Genomic DNA, 16312 nt, shown 5'->3' with positions numbered 1-16312 from the left:
TAAAATCGCCGATAAAGATTTCTGAGCATTTTTTTATTCTGTGTCTGACTGGCAAATCACCACCCACCACAACAATGCCTCCTTCACAGCTGAAGAGGCTTAAGGCTTCTCTCCGAGAGCAGGGTATTGTGGGACCTCAGCAATCAAAAAGCCAAAAGAAGAAAAATGCTCAAAATGGCACGAATAAGGATAAGAGGGTCAATCGGACCGCCGCTCTTGCTGGCATCCGTGAGCAATTCAATCCCTTCGAAATTAAAACGAACGCAAGGGGTCCTAAGTTTGAAGTTACAAACTCAAGGACTGTCGGCGGCGCATCGGGATCCAAGAGTGTAAAGAACCGACCTGGTGTGACGAAGGGATTGGGCGAAGAAAACCGTCGGAAAACTCTTCTTGTCGAGATGCAACGCCGTAATAAAGTAGGAGGAATCATGGATCGACGTTTCGGAGAGAATGATCCTTCTATGGCACCTGAGGATAAGATGCTGGAGCGTTTCACACAAGAAATCCAAAGCCGACACAAGAACAGCTCCGCGTTTGATTTGGAAGATGATGATTACGGAGATGGACTTGGCCTTACCCATATGGGGAAATCTCTATCTCTCGATGGACCCGACTTCGCAGATGACTTTGAGGAAGACGACTTGGAGTTGTCTGACGCCGAAGATCATCCATCGGACGAAGAACGCCAAACGTTGAAGAGGCGGCGTGGCTCAGACGCTGGCGCTTCAGAGGACGAAGATGCCGAGGACCTACCGGAACGTAAAAAGTCCAAGCAAGAAGTTATGAAGGAACTTATTGCCAAGTCCAAACTCCACAAATATGAACGCCAGCAAGGAAAGGATGACGATGAAGATATCCGAGAAGAGCTGGACAAAGATATGGCTGAGATCCAGGCCTTGTTAAGAGGAGTCCGACGTCCGCCTGCACCAAGGCCGGCCGAGGTCGCTGGAATGAACCCAGATAGGGCAGCGTTACTGAATGGCACGGATAAGATTAAGTTCGATAAAGAGTACGATCTTCGCCTGCGCCAGTTGGCTCAAGACAAGAAGTCTGTACCAACAGAGCGCTCAAAGACGGACGAGGAAAGGCTTGCAGACGAAGCTAGAAAACTCCAGGATATGGAGAAGAGGAGGTTGCGTCGCATGGAAGGAGAAGAGGAAGAAGAGGAGGAACCCAAGCCGAATGCGCAAGCTCCTGAAGGGGATGAAGATGTTTATGACGAGCATGTTGATGAATTTGGCTTGGGTGCTGGCATTCAAGGCAAGCCCAGCCGGCCAACTAATGAAGAGTTAGGGGTGGAAGATGAGGATGATTTCGTTCTTGATGATGATTTAATAGCGAGTGGCTCCGATGCCGATATCTCCGAAGATGAAAGTGCTTCTGAAAACGGAGATGACGGAGAGGACGAGCCGGCGGATGATTTCCTGGATGGTCTTCTTACAACTGAGGAGGCGAAAAGGCCCGAATTTTTAACAGGAGCGAATGCACCGCTTCCTGACAGGGACCTCCCAACGAACAATGGGGTCAGTGGAAACCTTGCCTATACGTTTCCATGCCCAGAGGATCACTCTTCGCTACTCGAAATTACCGAATCAACCGACATCCAAGATCTACCTACGGTAGTAAGGAGGATAAGAGCTCTTTATCATCCGCAGCTGAAGGCCGAGAACAAGGGCAAGCTCGCCAAGTTTACGGTTGCTCTAGTTGATCATGTATCATACCTTGCGAACCAACCGGAACTCCCACCATTTGATGTCCTGGAGCAAGTTGTTCGACACATCCATTCATTGGCAAAGACCTACCCCATCGGCACTGCAAATGCTTTCCGCAAGCATCTGGGAGAACTCCACGAAACCCGTGCTCTGGCACCAACCCGTGGAGATTTGGTGCTTCTCACTGCCATCAGCACCATCTTCCCTACTTCGGATCATTTCCACCAAGCAGTTACTCCAGCTATGTTGAGCATTGGCCGCTTCCTCGGCCAAAAGATTCCTCAGAATCTTTCGGATTATGCCACTGGCATATATCTAGCTACACTAGCGATCCAGTATCAAAGCTTCTCGAAGCGATACGTCCCCGAAGTCGGCGCCTTCCTCTTAAACACATTGTGTGCCCTTGCACCTACAAAGATGGCCGATGTTCCAGCCAACTTCCCTTACCACGAGCCAAAATTCGACTCTCGTCTCAACGCTCTTCCAGAACAGAAGACAAGGATGTTAACTTTAATGGACTGCTCAATCCAAGATCTCTCACCCGAGAATGAAAGCCAACTTAAGGCCGCCTTGTTGGAAACAAGCATCAAGCTTTTCGATGCAGCGGCAGATGTCTGGGCTGAAAAGTCTGGGTTCCCAGAGACCTTCTCCCCTGCGCTGAAGGTTCTCAAACACCTGGGAAGCAAGGCATGCCGTGAACATCTCCCACGCAGCACTACTGTATGTTCAAATATTTTTCTTATCCCTTTCTTTTCAATTTGTCTTTTTCTTTATAATCAGCACGGATGTCAAATTACAATTCGGTCCTTCTTATGACTGTTGTTGCGCCGAAGATGTGCTTATATTGAGCTTGCCACTCGATACTTGAGACCCTTACCCGCAAGGGTTTGGGGCTCGTTGAGGGTGACCAAGCAGCAGCGCCCAATGGGCCGGTGTGCCGCAAATCCGTACTTCTTCCCGGACGCGCAGCCATCGTGATGCAAACATTTCTACTAAAAAAAACCATGTTGTAATACATAATTACGAGGGGCCTCACTAACGTGTTCCCAGGCTTGCGTGACGAGAACATCGACCAAGCTCACCGTGCTGCTCAACCAAGCGCGCCTCTCACGCCGCCCACTCGAGCTCCACCACCACAAACCCCTCGCCATCAAGACCTCGATACCTAAGTTCGAGGAGTCCTTCAACCCCGACAAGCACTACGATCCTGACCGTGAGCGCGCTGAGTCCTCCAAGCTCAAGGCTGAGCACAAGCGCGAGCGCAAGGGCGCCATGCGCGAGCTCCGCAAGGACGCGAACTTCATCGCTCGCGAGAGTCTTAAGGAGAAGAAGGAGCGTGATGCCGCGTATGAGAAGAAGTACAAGAGACTTATTGCGGAGATTCAGGGCGAGGAGGGGAGAGAGTCTAAGCAGTACGAGAGGGAGAAGGAGAACAGGAAGAAATCGAAGAAGTGAGCACGGAATGGGGGGGAAGGCGCGTGGTGTTTGGTGGGCGGTTTCTGTAGATACCCTACTTCTGGAACGGAATTGGATAGCAAGGGAATACCAGAGACTTGTGAAAGTAAAAAACTGTGAAGTTCACTTTGCCTGTCGTGATACGAAATATCGTGATACTGCATGGGCATACTGAGAGAGTAACAAGCGCATCAGCCGCTGGAAGGAGGCTAAAAGCTGGAGCACACCGCATCAAAATTACGGTGGAGCTTGCATAACATCCCTACTAGCTAGGTGGAGCTGCGTGTCTTGGGGGGGGGAGAAGTTTCTGTAAAATCGTCGCTTTCCCTCTCTTTCAGCATTTTTTGTCATATCTACGTTGGCATGGCAAAGAGCGACGAGGATACGCGATATATGCGGACACAAAAGTCAAGCCATGAACCTCACAGGTATGTCGTTCCTGTGTACTAACATTTAGTAACAGGTTGTATTAAAAGATAGTGGAGTGAGATATAAAAGGCAAAAAAAAAAAAAAAAATAGGTGTAATCTGAAGATATACTCCAGGTGGGTGTCGAACCCACGACTTTCGCATCTCTACGAAGAAAGATCATATTAGGCAGCTTGCGCCGCAGAATATAAGAACGACACGCTAACCACTCTGTGGAAACAAACGTTAGCATTCAGTAAGCTGAAGGCAGTGGGCAGTTGGGGTACTAACGCGTCACTGGAGTTTGTCTTGTTTGTTTAAATTAGCCAGACAATTTCAATATTTGTATGACAAACTGGCGCCCGGTTGCAAGCGAGTTTTCGCTAGTGCTCCATCCAGTTGAACCCAGCACTTATCGGGGCGGTGAGGGCGGCAGAACCCGTCGTTGCCATGTAATTGTCGTCAGCCTTGCCTTCCCTATTCAATAGAACAGTGCCTCACTCATCGATCACTGAAGTCCTCACGAGTCTTCACTACCTACCAACAATAGCGCATGTAGTCACTTCAACATGGCGTCCCAGATCTCGGGCGAGACCCGAATCCTGGTTATAGGACTGGGCGTGTCCGTCGTTGCAGCCCTGGGGCTCATGCGATACATGCTCATTGCCTTCCGTGACGCTTCCGAAATTGAACAGCCAGCGCCAAAGACACAGTACATCGACCAGAAGACCGAGGATGCTTTGATGCCCAGCACGCTCGAGAAGCTCATCAGCAGCCACAATAAGGATATACAAGGAGTCGCGTCGCGGATAGTTCTTGACAGGGCTCTCCACGATACCGACACCATTGGTGGTTTACTGTGGGAGGTTACGAGCAAGGACCCCGAAAGACGGGAGAAAGCCCTGAGGGTTCTTCATCTGATCTGTGGTGAGAGTAATTAAACCCCCATACCGAACGACAATCCCTTGCTAAGTAGTACTACAGGTTCCCTCGCCGATGTCTACCACCACAGCGTCATCAAGGCGATTGTCGCAGCGCTCAAGAACTTAGCTACGGAGATCGACTACCCTCTCTACGACTGCGAATTCGACGACTTCGACTTCCGCGACCCGGCCGAGAACGTGGCGCTGATGACGCTGGAGCTGCTGATTAGCGATCAATCGGCGCGATACCTGGCCAAGACAGGCTTTATTGAGCACTGGCTTGCTCGGCAGAATTGGGGAAGCACGACCGAGGAGATACACAAGAGCTTCCTCTGTTTATATCGCCTTCAAGAGGAAGCGGGACGGGGCAATCCGCTATCAAACATCGTTCATAAGTTAGCTGGGCAACAGCGAGGTGTTCAGAAGCTTGTCGCGACGGGTCTGATCGAACGGCCTGAGTCTGTACATGTAATTGGGTTTACGAAGGGCTACAGTCTTTATGGTGACCACCCTGACGCGCCGTACTGGCAGACTACTGGGCCTAGTGGGGATGTTATCACGTATAGTCTGGAAGAGGTACTTGCGGCAACTAATAATGGCACCGTCCCGGTCGCTAGAGACTCGAGGAGGCCAGTTGAGCAGAGTGCAGAAGAGCGTCGTTTACGGAGGCGTAATCGGGAGGTCATGGTTCTGAATGATGGGTCGCAACCTCTAGCCATGACGGATATCATTGAACTTTAAGCCCATCAGCCGCAGAAAAAGAAAATAGTCTTAACTTGATTGTGTCTGGAACCTCCTTTTTCGTGCCTCAAACCCGCTCCATCCCAGAGCCGCTTCCCTGGCATGCTCGTAGTTCTGCAGCTAAAAGTGTAAAGTCGGATATGAGTGTCTGACATGGATATATGCTGACCGACGATGACTTCCCCATTGGCATTGGGCGGTGAGCTGCAGGGGCAGGGGCCAATTACTGCTTGGTGCGTACCGCCCTCCCGCATATGCTGGGTTACCTCGAGCATGTTAGTGTAAATAATGGGAAAAAGAACCTTTTCCTTTCAGCTAAACAACAACAAAGGAAACATTGCTGCTGAATGCGACGTTCTGTTCATAGCATGCAACTATCCAACGACGACTTTCACGACGACGACCACCACCACCACCACGACTACGACCACTTTAAATTCCTTTGTTTTTACCAGTTACTGTAGTTACGGGTCCTGGCATTCCTCCTTGCATCCACAGCGGGAACTTTGATCACGTTTTCCCCGTTGTAGTGGTGGTGTGTTGACGGCAGTGTACCGCCTCCCCGACGCGCGATCCCAAAACAAACGGCGACCGGCAAAATAAATAATAGGGACGAAACTCAGTTCTCCATGTCGACCCAAACACCCCCAACGCCGCGCCGCACTCTCCTCCGACCACGACCCTCTCTGACCAAACTTTCCGGCGGCATTAATACAGTTTCGACTCCTAATCTTTCCACTGCATATTCCAACGCCGCTGCCCCGCCTGTACCCACTCTTGGTGGCAGTAGGGTCGCCGGCCTCCTGGCGCGGAAGACATCACTCAGTGCGCTTACTCAGGGCTCTTTGGCCACCATACCGGATGCTAGTGAAACTTACGGATTGAGTACGGTACTGGACGAGGATTCTATCATCAGTGAGGGACAGGGAAATATGGCACAACATACACCAAGGGGCGATGAGGGCGAGGTGGAGGTTGGTGAGCTGGTGGACGTACCTGGGCACATGCATGGAACTGTGAAGTTCCTGGGCACTGTGGCAGGTAAGAAAGGAGTGTTCGCGGGTGTAGAGCTGAGCGAGGAGTACTCTTCAAGGGGCAAGAACAATGGAGACGTTGATGGGTAAGCCCACTGATCCGTGTCGCAAACTATGGGCACTGACTCCTATTTAGTGTTTCGTACTTCAAGACCTCCATACCTGGCGCAGGTATATTTCTTCCTGTCGCGCGGGCCACCCGCCGCAGTTCACGATCGACATCTGGAAGCTCGTTTCCTCACACACCGACGACACCGGGGAGTAGTCGCGGAGGTCAGGGGTACCAAACTTACACACCTCCAACTCCGTCGCTTCCGAACTTCAGCCAATCTCTAGGGCCTGGGCGCGCTCCAAGCCCGCAGTTCAAGAGGTCAAGACCATCACTCCCTAGACCTGAATCACCTTTGCGACTACCACAGGCTTCGAGGCCATCGATTAGTGGCACACCTGGCCCCAAGGGCGCTCCACGTTATGCGCCTAGCCCGACACCAGCGAAGTTCGGACAGAGTGTAAGAGGTACAAGAGACACAGCAGGAGACCCGCCAAAGAAGCTCGCATTCACCCCGAGAAACCCTATAAAATCGGGCGCCGGACCGAGGAGTGCGTCTGCCCTTGGCGGCGCGCCTATGAACTACAGCGACGATGAAACTACACCAATCGGCACCGCTAGGACTACGAATAATAATGAGAGCTTAGGCTCTACGTCCTCCTTCAATGCCAAGTTGCGCCCTGCCGAGGCGAGAGCAAAAGAACATGAAGAGGATCTTCAAAGGCTACGAACACAGCTGGAGGAACGAGACAAGCAGCTGAAGGAACAGGCGACCAGTCTTGCAGAGATGGAGAACAGCTTGGCTGAGGTCCAGTCATTAATGGGTGGCTCAGATGCCGGGAGCAAGAACAGGGGTAGCATGGAGGATCGGGATACTTCACAGTTGCGCACGCTGCTGCGCGAGAAGAACGAGAAGATCGCCATGCTTACGTCGGAATTCGATGCGCACCGAGCGGATTTCAGGAGTACGATCGATACACTGGAGATGGCGAGTAATGAGACAGAACGTGTCTACGAGAAGAGGGTCGAGGACCTCGTACAGGAGCTCAGAGAGCACCAGGACCGAAGCGATGACGTGCACAGCGTCGCAGCTCAACTGAAACAGTTAGAAGAGCTTGTTCAGGAGCTCGAGGAGGGCCTGGAGGATGCTCGGCGCGGTGAATCGGAGGCCCGTGGAGAAGTCGAGTTCCTGCGAGGCGAAGTCGAGCGTGGTCGTGCGGAGCTGCGCCGCGAACGTGAGAAAGCAGCAGCTGCTCAACAAGAAGCGCCCCGTCAGAACGAAGCATCGGGATCAAAAGAGCTAGAACAACGTGACGACGAAATCAGAGGCCTGAAAGCAATCATTCACTCTCTCAGCCGCGACCAGGTACCTGACGCCGACCCGCAAAAGACCCCTACACAGCGACACGGCAGCGTTGGTAGTCGTAACAAACGCCAAAGCCAGGGATTGTCTGAGTCTGCAGACGATCACCAGGCACGGGAAGCTTTAGAGAATGAAGTTGCTGAGCTCCGCCGCACGGTCGAGTCAAAATCTAACCGCGAAGAAGAGCTTCAACGTGAACTAGCGGAGCTCAAGAGAGGCAGTACTGTTGGCTCTTTGAAGAATCAACGCGCCAGTGCAATCACGATCGGAAGCACCGGCACCGTCACAGCAGACAAGCAACTCAACAAGGACGTCCGCAGCTCTGTCGGAAGCTGGCGCGACAGGCCACCAGGATCACCTGAAACCCACAGGAGAGGCAATACTCTCGAGACGATGGCAGAGAGCGACACCTACTCCGCCACGACTGAGGGCAGTGTCCTCTGGTGTGAGATTTGCGAGACCGGCGGACACGATATCCTCACCTGTACAAACATGTTTGGCGCAAAGTCAGCAACGACGAACAATAACACTGGATCCCACCTTGCGAACAACCCGAACCCCCCTGCACCCTCGCGCAACGGCAGAGACATCTCACGCGAAGGACTGAAGCCATACCCACCAAAGATGGAGAACTACAGACCTGCTCCCCTGTCGCCAGCAAAGAAGCCAAGTGCGCCCCCTGTATCCATCCTCCCGAACCCCTCCATCGACGGGCCAGTGGCTGGGAAGGAGAGCGGAGTCATCGATGTGAATAGATGGTGTGCACTCTGCGAGCGCGACGGGCACGAGAGCGTAGACTGCCCCTTTGAAGATGCCTTCTAAGGCCGGGGGGTAACGAATGTTCATTGATGGATTTTTTTTTCGTACTTTTTCTTTTGTCCCTTCGATTCACACTTCTACTTTTACTGGAGGATTTGGTCCAGTTCAGGGACAGGCTTTCTTCGAATACATGCAACGAGTTGTCAGATTTAGCGTTGCGATATGATACCACTGATGGCTGGACTGGACTGTATGAATGTTTTCTTTTTATGATGATGGGTGGCTACACATATGATGGGGGGGAGGGTAGAGATAGTTGTGGGCTAGTATATAATGAATCACTCGAGTTAATGTTTGAAAATCCCTGATTGAGAAGTTCTGGTGTGCTATTGTGTTTATGTAGAGATAGCTTGGTTCCCTGGTATGGCGAGACTTTGCCACGGTGCCGCTTCGGTTACATTTGTCAACTTCGCATCCAACTTAGACGTGTCTTTAAAATCTGCATACCCATTTGGATATTTGTTAACAAGCTTCCTCATCTCAATTTTAACCCTAAATTTAAATTAGGAGTAGTCACTAGGTAGGGAGGAATCAAACCTACAAGTTGCGGAATCTCAGATTTCCAGGATAAACCGAAGATGATATGATATCAAAACGCCTGTTAGGTTTTGATTAACTCGATAATCTATCAGTTACACAATACGGAATACTCACGTAGCATAAAGTGCTACACGGTCTTCGAAGTCTTCCACGGGCTCGGAAGGTGGGAAGAACTTGATGTATTCTTTGATGTAGGGGCGATTCATCTTGTGACGGGGCAAAACGAAAGGCGCAAGCTCATCTAATGCAGTCGGTTAATAAGGTACTCGTGCTCGAAGGAATGGTTCGATTTACACTCGTTATGCGTGTACATGCTGCACGCATCGAAGATAACTGGAAGCCCAGTCTCAATAACGACAGAGGCATTACCATCCCACAAATCGCCATGAATCAGACGCGGTTTAATGCTTCTGCCTCCAGTCTCGAGCGGGCGACATAGTCTCGGAATTACCTTCTCAGCAATAGCCTTTACGAGCTCTGCCATCTCTTCATCGGGGCCCTGAACCTCTTGCTCATAACCAGCTACGTCTAGAAAGAAGTTCAGGTAGAACTCTTCCCAGGTATCGGTCCATTTGTGGTAATGCGGGCGGCCAACACCCAGACATGTTGGAGTTCCAAACCCGTATTGGCCGGTTGGTGAGACGGAGTTCTCATGCAACTTTGCGAGTTTGGCGGGGAAGTTGTAGAGGTCAGGCAGCTCATCGGTCATGTCCATGAATTGGCAGAGGAAGAAGTGGGCTTTAGGGTCGGACTGGTAGGTGCCGACTGCGATTGGTCGTGGAGTAAGTTCTGGATCTACGTAGGTTTGCGGAGTCAGTAATTAAGAACTTAGCAGCAAGATAATTAGGGATATTGTTATAGACGCCTGAGAATATAGCTTAGACGTACTTGCTGCGTGGAGTGCAGTCATTGATGCAAATTCTCCCCTCGAGTTGAGCTTCCCATTGTCGCCATACAAAACCTTAACACGCATTTAGTACCTTGTTTAGAACACCCTCTAATTAATTGTTATAATTACCTTGATGAAAAACGAGAGGTCAGAACCATCTGCCTGTTGAGTTTGGATCTCTGCTGTTCGGGTCCAGAATGATGACCCGTGTGGAGTGATATCGATTACTTCTGTTCCAGGTGGCAGAACTGATATATCATTAGCATGAACTCACAGTGGTAACTAAAAATCAGTAGTCTAACATTCTTTCACTGCATCATCAACCGTTTCAATGACATATGCTGGCACGTCATTCTCTGTGTCCTCGGATGCATCCCAATCTCTAGGCATTTTGCAGGCTTGTGGCACTTTGGCACTTTTGCAGGTTGATAGTTTTCAAAAAGACGAGCAATCTACTACAACAATCCTCCCTTCTCGCTGTTGGGTTAGGCCTTATTAAGTACTCTCATTAATCCTACTGCCGCTTTAACTAACTTTGGGGCTGATGCGTGCTCTACAAATCAGTATTCAAGACACAACTGACCGCATGCCTGCCTGCATGGCTGAAGGTTGCACAGTGCATGTAGTACGTTACGCCTGGACAGGGGGGAGTCGGGGCGCCTCTGGTTAGTACAGAGCCTTATAAATTCTTAGGCGAATTTTTACTTTTAGAAATGGGCCGCTATAGCAAATATAACAGATTATAAGAAGAAGTGAAATAATTGTTAAGAAACTAAGTAGAAACGTTTAGTATAGTCAGATTTATTACAAGTTGTAGTGGTAGCTGTTACGGATCACTGCAGATTATTAATAAACCAACACACTACATCTAACCTGGATGGCTAAGCAGAAGGAATTTCTGCAACATCCTTGGAGAATATGCAGAGACCCCTCAATTTGTACTAGTTAGAACAGCCCCCCATGGAGCGACGGGCATTTGCTCCTCCCTCGGAACTGTCATCGTTCGCTTTTACCTAGCCGCCTTGCCATCAAGGTCGAAATGAAGCCGAGCACACCATAACTTGAAGCGAAGCTTGCGCAAATCCTCACGGCTTCACACCAGGACCGAAGGCCAATTGCTATTGGCTAATATTTGCCGCCTCTGGAAAAGGCCCTTCATGTTGCCAGCCTTGTGAGATTACTAGCCTTCCACGATAGAGTGCGACAGAGACGGAGTTTCTTGTTGCGTGTCGCGTGTCGCATAACGCGGTGCTGGGAGATGGACAGATTGAACGCAAGTAGGTTATATGTAGCCATCTTGTGTCTCCTAAAGTTAACTGAGATATAGTCCAAGAACCTCAGCAATGGTCGGGGGACAGGCGGAAAACGAATTCGAGTATTACGCCTTCTATCTTCGGCCGGACCTTCTCGAGAAACAGCACAAGCACCAGTGATCTATCTCCAGTAGTGGACAAGAAAGGCCCGCTGGGACTGAACACTCTACACGATCCGTTAGATGCTATCGCAGATTTAATATTTGTACACGGGCTTGGAGGAGGTTCCCAAAGTACCTGGACCGAATCCCAAAATGGAACTTTGGATCCCAATCTCTACTGGCCAGAAAGGTGGCTGCCATATGAAGATGGCTTCAGCGATGTACGGATACATTCTTTCGGATATGATTCGAACTGGACGAAAGAAAGCACCCTAAACATCCATGACTTTGCGAAGTCTCTTCTTGTCGCGATAATGGACTGCCCTGCAATTGTAAAGAGAAATTCAGATGTGAGTTTAATACTCTAGAATTATTGAGAAAGCCCAGCCTAATATTTTATAGATTCCGCTGGTTTTTGCTGCACATAGCATGGGCGGGCTTGTCGTTAAGAAATCATACATAATTGCGCGAGCCTCACACGAATATACTATGATTGGGATACGCACCAAGGCAATGTTCTTTCTTGCTACTCCTCATCGTGGATCTGATTTAGCAACGACGTTCACTAAAATTCTTAACCTAACATCTGGAATTCGACCATTTGTTATGGATCTTCATAGGAATTCTCAAATCACACAGTCAATAAACGATGAGTTCCCGGCATTATGTGAAGAGCTCCAACTATATTCTTTCTACGAAACCATGCCGATAAGCATAGGAGGGACTAAAGTAATTATCGTACAACGAGACATGGCGACTTTAGGATATCGTAACGAGCGCACAGCATATCTCAATGCGGATCATCGGCACGTCGTCAAGTTTCTTAACCGGGACGATGTCAACTACAGAACTGTCCGCAACGCTTTGGCAGCGGCAATCCACAGTTTCAGGCATGAGCCACTGCTAATTGATAGCAAAAAGGATCTAGACGCCCTGCAAGATCAGTTGAATCTCTGCCTTCAAATTTCAGAAGCTCCTGGTGATGAATTAATGGCAGTCGAGTCTGTGAGAATGCCAGGATCATGCGAGTGGATTTTAAGAAAGGACGTGTTCCTAGAATGGAGAAACTCAATGAACCCCTGGATCTACTGGGTCAGCGCAAATCCAGCAACGGGGAAGTCTATATTATGTGGCTTCGTTATTAAGCATCTTAAAGATGCAGATCTAAAGTGCTGTTACTATTTTTTCTCCCATGGGGACAAGGACAAGTCACGGATCACATTATGCCTACTATCCTTGGCGTGGCAAATGGCTGTTGCTCAGCGAGATATCATGGAGACAGTCATTGAGATCTGTAGCAAAGATGGTAGTATCGGTAAATCGACAGATCATCGAACTGTTTGGAGAAAGCTATTTGTGGAAGGGATATTGCGTTTGAAGATCCAGAGGGTCTACTGGGTATTAGATGCCCTGGATGAGTGCAAAGAAAATACGGAACTTGTTGCATACCTTCTGAAACTAACCGACATTTGCGATGTACGAGTTTTCATCACCCATCGACGTCGCTTTGAAGCCCCGAAAAATCTTAGTGCCCTGAAAGCGAAAGTATACGCTGAGACAATCGGGTCAGATGAGACGAAAAGCGACATTGCTCTATACTTGCAGGACAACATTCACAATCTGCCACAGTCAACAGACGAGGAGCGCAAAGTCATGGTAGACACTATTTTGGAGAAGTCCGCCGGGTGCTTTCTCTGGGTGAATCTAGTGTTGCAGCAATTGAGCAACGTCCAAACTGTTTCAGACACACAGCGCATTTTAGAGGAAACACCAAGCGATATGGACGATCTATACACGAGGATCCTAACGTCTATGTCAGATGAACCTCAAGGAAACGATATAGCGAAAGCAATCCTACATTGGGTTGTTTGCTCGGCAAGGCCTATGACTATCGAGGAACTTCATAACGCCCTAGAGCTCGATTTAGATGATAGCATACACAGTGTTGTACGGGCAATTGAAACGACTTGTGGTCAGCTCGTGTATGTGGATATTCAGTCACGAGTACACGTCATACACCAGACTGCGAAAGAATATCTGCTACGCTATAAGGATTCTGACTTTTCTATCAATCGAAAGGATGGGCATAAACGTCTAGCCCTAATATGTCTAAAATATCTCTCTGGTCCGGATATAGGGGGCGTGAAGCGCCGTCCAAGTGCTAGCGGGGCAGTTCCAACTCGATCACCTTTCGTTGCCTACGCCAGTAAATATTTATCGAACCATATCACATTCATCGACTCTACTGACGATGAATTCATTGTTGCACTTGCGACTTTCTTGTCATCCCCTAATGTACTGCCGTGGATAGAGTACTTAGCATCCCACAATGGCCTCGATCGACTCATTCAAACTGGAAATTCGTTTATAAATATTCTACGACGTCGCTCAAAACACATGTCTCTTCTAGGCCAAGATGTAGCAACCATCAATTCTTGGTCGTCTGACCTCATCCGCCTAGCTACTAAGTTTGGAAGCTCCCTAACTGCTTCGCCAAGCTCAATATTTAATCTTATTCCACCTTTTTGTCCGCCTGAGAGCGCTATAAGGCGGCAGTTCGGAAACTCACCAAGAGATATCTCTGTTGTTGGCCTCTCAGCTACAGCTTGGGATGATTGCCTATCAACAATCTATTTTTCGGATGCAATTGTCACAGCAATAGCATCCTCGGACAAATTCTTTGCGATCGGGCTCAGTACTGGGAAAGTGGGCATATATCAGGATACAACTTGTCAGGAAGTAAAGCTTCTTGATTGCGGCGAAGCAGTTCGATTCATACAATTTTCAACCTCTTCAAGCATCCTGGCGACTTGTGGTATTAAGAAGCTACAGATATGGTCTCTCGATTCATGGACCCGAACGTGGAAATTCGATCTACGCCAAATGTGCATGTCTGTTATTTTCATAGAGGAAAACCAAATCTTGCTTGCAGCAATGAGAAACAACGAGCTTGTTGAATATGACCTCGAAACAGGAGAATCCGCGGAACCTCTAGAGTGGACAATCGACGATGAAGGTCGGCCGGCGAAAACATTTCGCCGCCCGAGTTATGTTACCATGAGTGGTAGCCAATACCAGCTTGCTGGGATTTATCGTGGGCAGGACATCCTTGTTTGGGATCTCAGTGGTAGCATGAGGTATGAAACCTATAACAAGGACACTGGGTTGTCAACATCAAATGACAGGAGACAAAATACGACTATGTACGCCGTGGTCTTTAACCCGGCACCAGACTCTACTCTTTTTGCTGTAAGTTATTTCGAGGGAGACATTGTGGTTTTTGATACCGCCGATGGGTGCCGAAAGGAAAGTGTACAAGCCAGTGCACAGTCACTAGCAGTCTCTCCAAATGGGCGAACGCTAGCCAGCTTTGATTCCTCTGGTGTGGTACAAGTCTTTGATTTCGAGACTCTCAAGCCTTTCTTTCGTATCCAATCTCGAGATTGGGGAATCAAAGCTCTCTGCTTCAACGGCGACGGTTCTCGGCTTCTTGTTGGCCGAGGTTCCCAATGTAAAATATGGAACCCAGTCGCTTTACTGCGACAAGATGACGAGACCGACAACAGTGATACTGTCTCTGTCTCCACTGCCAATCAGGAGCTTCAATATGATAATTCCGGAGACGAAGTCTTGATTACGGCCATTTGCGAACATGATAGTGGTGCTGTTTTCTTGTGCGGCAAGAGCGACGGCTCTGTATCCCTATACAGCACGAAAGATGGGAAGGAAATCAAGGTTTTATACAAGCATCCCGACCGAGCATCCATTTTATCACTCTTCGTTGACGCAACAAGTCAAATACTTTGCAGCTCTGCTGCGTCCGGACGAATAATGACGCACAAATTAATTAGGGTGAGAAATGAGTGGCAAGTGAGCGGCGCACAGTTTGATTTAAAGCCTGGATTCGCAATTGAGCAAATCCTGAATAACGAAGGCCACACTCGGATGCTGGTTTGTTCACCAGGTGTGGATACATTGTATCAGATGACAGGAGATTTAAATGCAATTGTAGCCACTAGAAAGAGAGATGACGATGGACCGCATCGCTGGGCAGCTCTACCGAACAAACGCGATGTGATCTTGATAACGGGACATACAGCCCACATATTCGACTGGGATAAACTATCTTGCTTAACTGGGGATACTGGCATTCTCCTTGAGGGAGACGGTTTATTTGGAGCCAGCATTGAATCCATCACTCCTTGCTACGACGACCTGGTCATAGCAACATCATTCTCTCACTTCCTACAAGCTCACACCAAACGCTTCAATCTACTTCTATATCCTACGGCCTCCTTCCAGACACCTCCTAAGTCTTCATCAACTACAACAGCAAAACCAGTTCCAAACTCGCTCTCTCTGTCATCGCAAGTCGAATACCTAATTGGCCCATATGGTAAACGTCTCATCTTCCTAGATGCATCGGGCTGGATCTGCTCAACAGACCAGAAAACATTCGCTGTTACGCGTCACTTCTTCGTCCCTGCAGATTGGTTAAGCTCGAATTTAGAGTTGATAATTTGTGTTACGAAGTCTGGAGATATCCTATTCGTTAGAGGAGAAGAGGTTGCCGTTATAAAACGGGGACTGGATACTAATGAAACAGGAGTTTGGCCGAGAGCTGGTAGAAGGCTACCAGGGAGGCAAGGTGGAAGGTTGACTATTAGATAGACGTGTAGAAATTAGTTAGTGAGAAGGTTCGGCGAGGACTTTCCTCTGAGAATACTCGTAGCTATGTCTCTGGTACTGTCTACCTAGAACTTAAAGGAAAAGGGAAAACCACATTATTCTAGCATAAAATCAAGACTATCTTTCAAAACCACGACAAAATGACACTGTTAACAAATTTAACGCTCCAATTAACAAGAATTGAAGATGATTTCGGCAGGATAGTCTAGGATGACAACAGTGGCATGCATCCAATCAATCCGTGCTGTAACTATGGGGTTGAGAGTCGACAAGTTGC

The 16312-nt window shown here is 48.9% G+C and overlaps 5 protein-coding genes across 5 annotated transcripts; 4 read left to right on the top strand and 1 right to left on the bottom strand.

Moving 5' to 3' along the window:
• Positions 1 to 16: 16 nt before the first annotated feature.
• NOP14 (nucleolar complex protein 14) lies at positions 17 to 3275 on the top strand. Its single transcript, XM_018277534.2, has 2 exons — positions 17 to 2432; positions 2763 to 3275. Exons 1-2 carry the CDS (start codon positions 75 to 77, stop codon positions 3165 to 3167), a joined length of 2763 nt encoding a protein of 920 aa, XP_018127479.1. The 5' UTR covers positions 17 to 74; the 3' UTR covers positions 3168 to 3275.
• Positions 3276 to 4046: 771 nt separating this feature from the next.
• VE01_08105 (uncharacterized protein) lies at positions 4047 to 5264 on the top strand. Its single transcript, XM_059463938.1, has 2 exons — positions 4047 to 4507; positions 4559 to 5264. Exons 1-2 carry the CDS (start codon positions 4144 to 4146, stop codon positions 5236 to 5238), a joined length of 1044 nt encoding a protein of 347 aa, XP_059319446.1. The 5' UTR covers positions 4047 to 4143; the 3' UTR covers positions 5239 to 5264.
• A 303-nt stretch (positions 5265 to 5567) lies between these two features.
• VE01_08104 (uncharacterized protein) lies at positions 5568 to 8790 on the top strand. The gene is made up of 2 exons (XM_018277532.2): positions 5568 to 6358; positions 6409 to 8790. Exons 1-2 carry the CDS (start codon positions 5868 to 5870, stop codon positions 8504 to 8506), a joined length of 2589 nt encoding a protein of 862 aa, XP_018127477.1. The 5' UTR covers positions 5568 to 5867; the 3' UTR covers positions 8507 to 8790.
• Positions 8785 to 10391, bottom strand: VE01_08103 (uncharacterized protein). Its single transcript, XM_018277531.2, has 7 exons — positions 10235 to 10391; positions 10062 to 10180; positions 9932 to 10004; positions 9338 to 9838; positions 9158 to 9284; positions 9045 to 9101; positions 8785 to 8995 (listed from the first exon to the last, which is right to left on the bottom strand). Exons 1-7 carry the CDS (start codon positions 10320 to 10322, stop codon positions 8839 to 8841), a joined length of 1122 nt encoding a protein of 373 aa, XP_018127457.1. The 5' UTR covers positions 10323 to 10391; the 3' UTR covers positions 8785 to 8838.
• A 471-nt stretch (positions 10392 to 10862) lies between these two features.
• On the top strand, positions 10863 to 16170 carry VE01_08102 (uncharacterized protein). Its single transcript, XM_059463937.1, has 3 exons — positions 10863 to 11209; positions 11260 to 11696; positions 11749 to 16170. Exons 1-3 carry the CDS (start codon positions 11191 to 11193, stop codon positions 16015 to 16017), a joined length of 4725 nt encoding a protein of 1574 aa, XP_059319447.1. The 5' UTR covers positions 10863 to 11190; the 3' UTR covers positions 16018 to 16170.
• Positions 16171 to 16312: the final 142 nt, after the last annotated feature.

The sequence above is a fragment of the Pseudogymnoascus verrucosus genome (genome assembly GCF_001662655.1).
Source record: "Pseudogymnoascus verrucosus strain UAMH 10579 unplaced genomic scaffold scaffold_45, whole genome shotgun sequence".
NCBI classification, from domain to species: domain Eukaryota; kingdom Fungi; phylum Ascomycota; class Leotiomycetes; order Thelebolales; family Thelebolaceae; genus Pseudogymnoascus; species Pseudogymnoascus verrucosus.
Note: the sequence above shows the minus strand (reverse complement) of the source record. Positions and strands in the feature narration are given on the sequence as shown.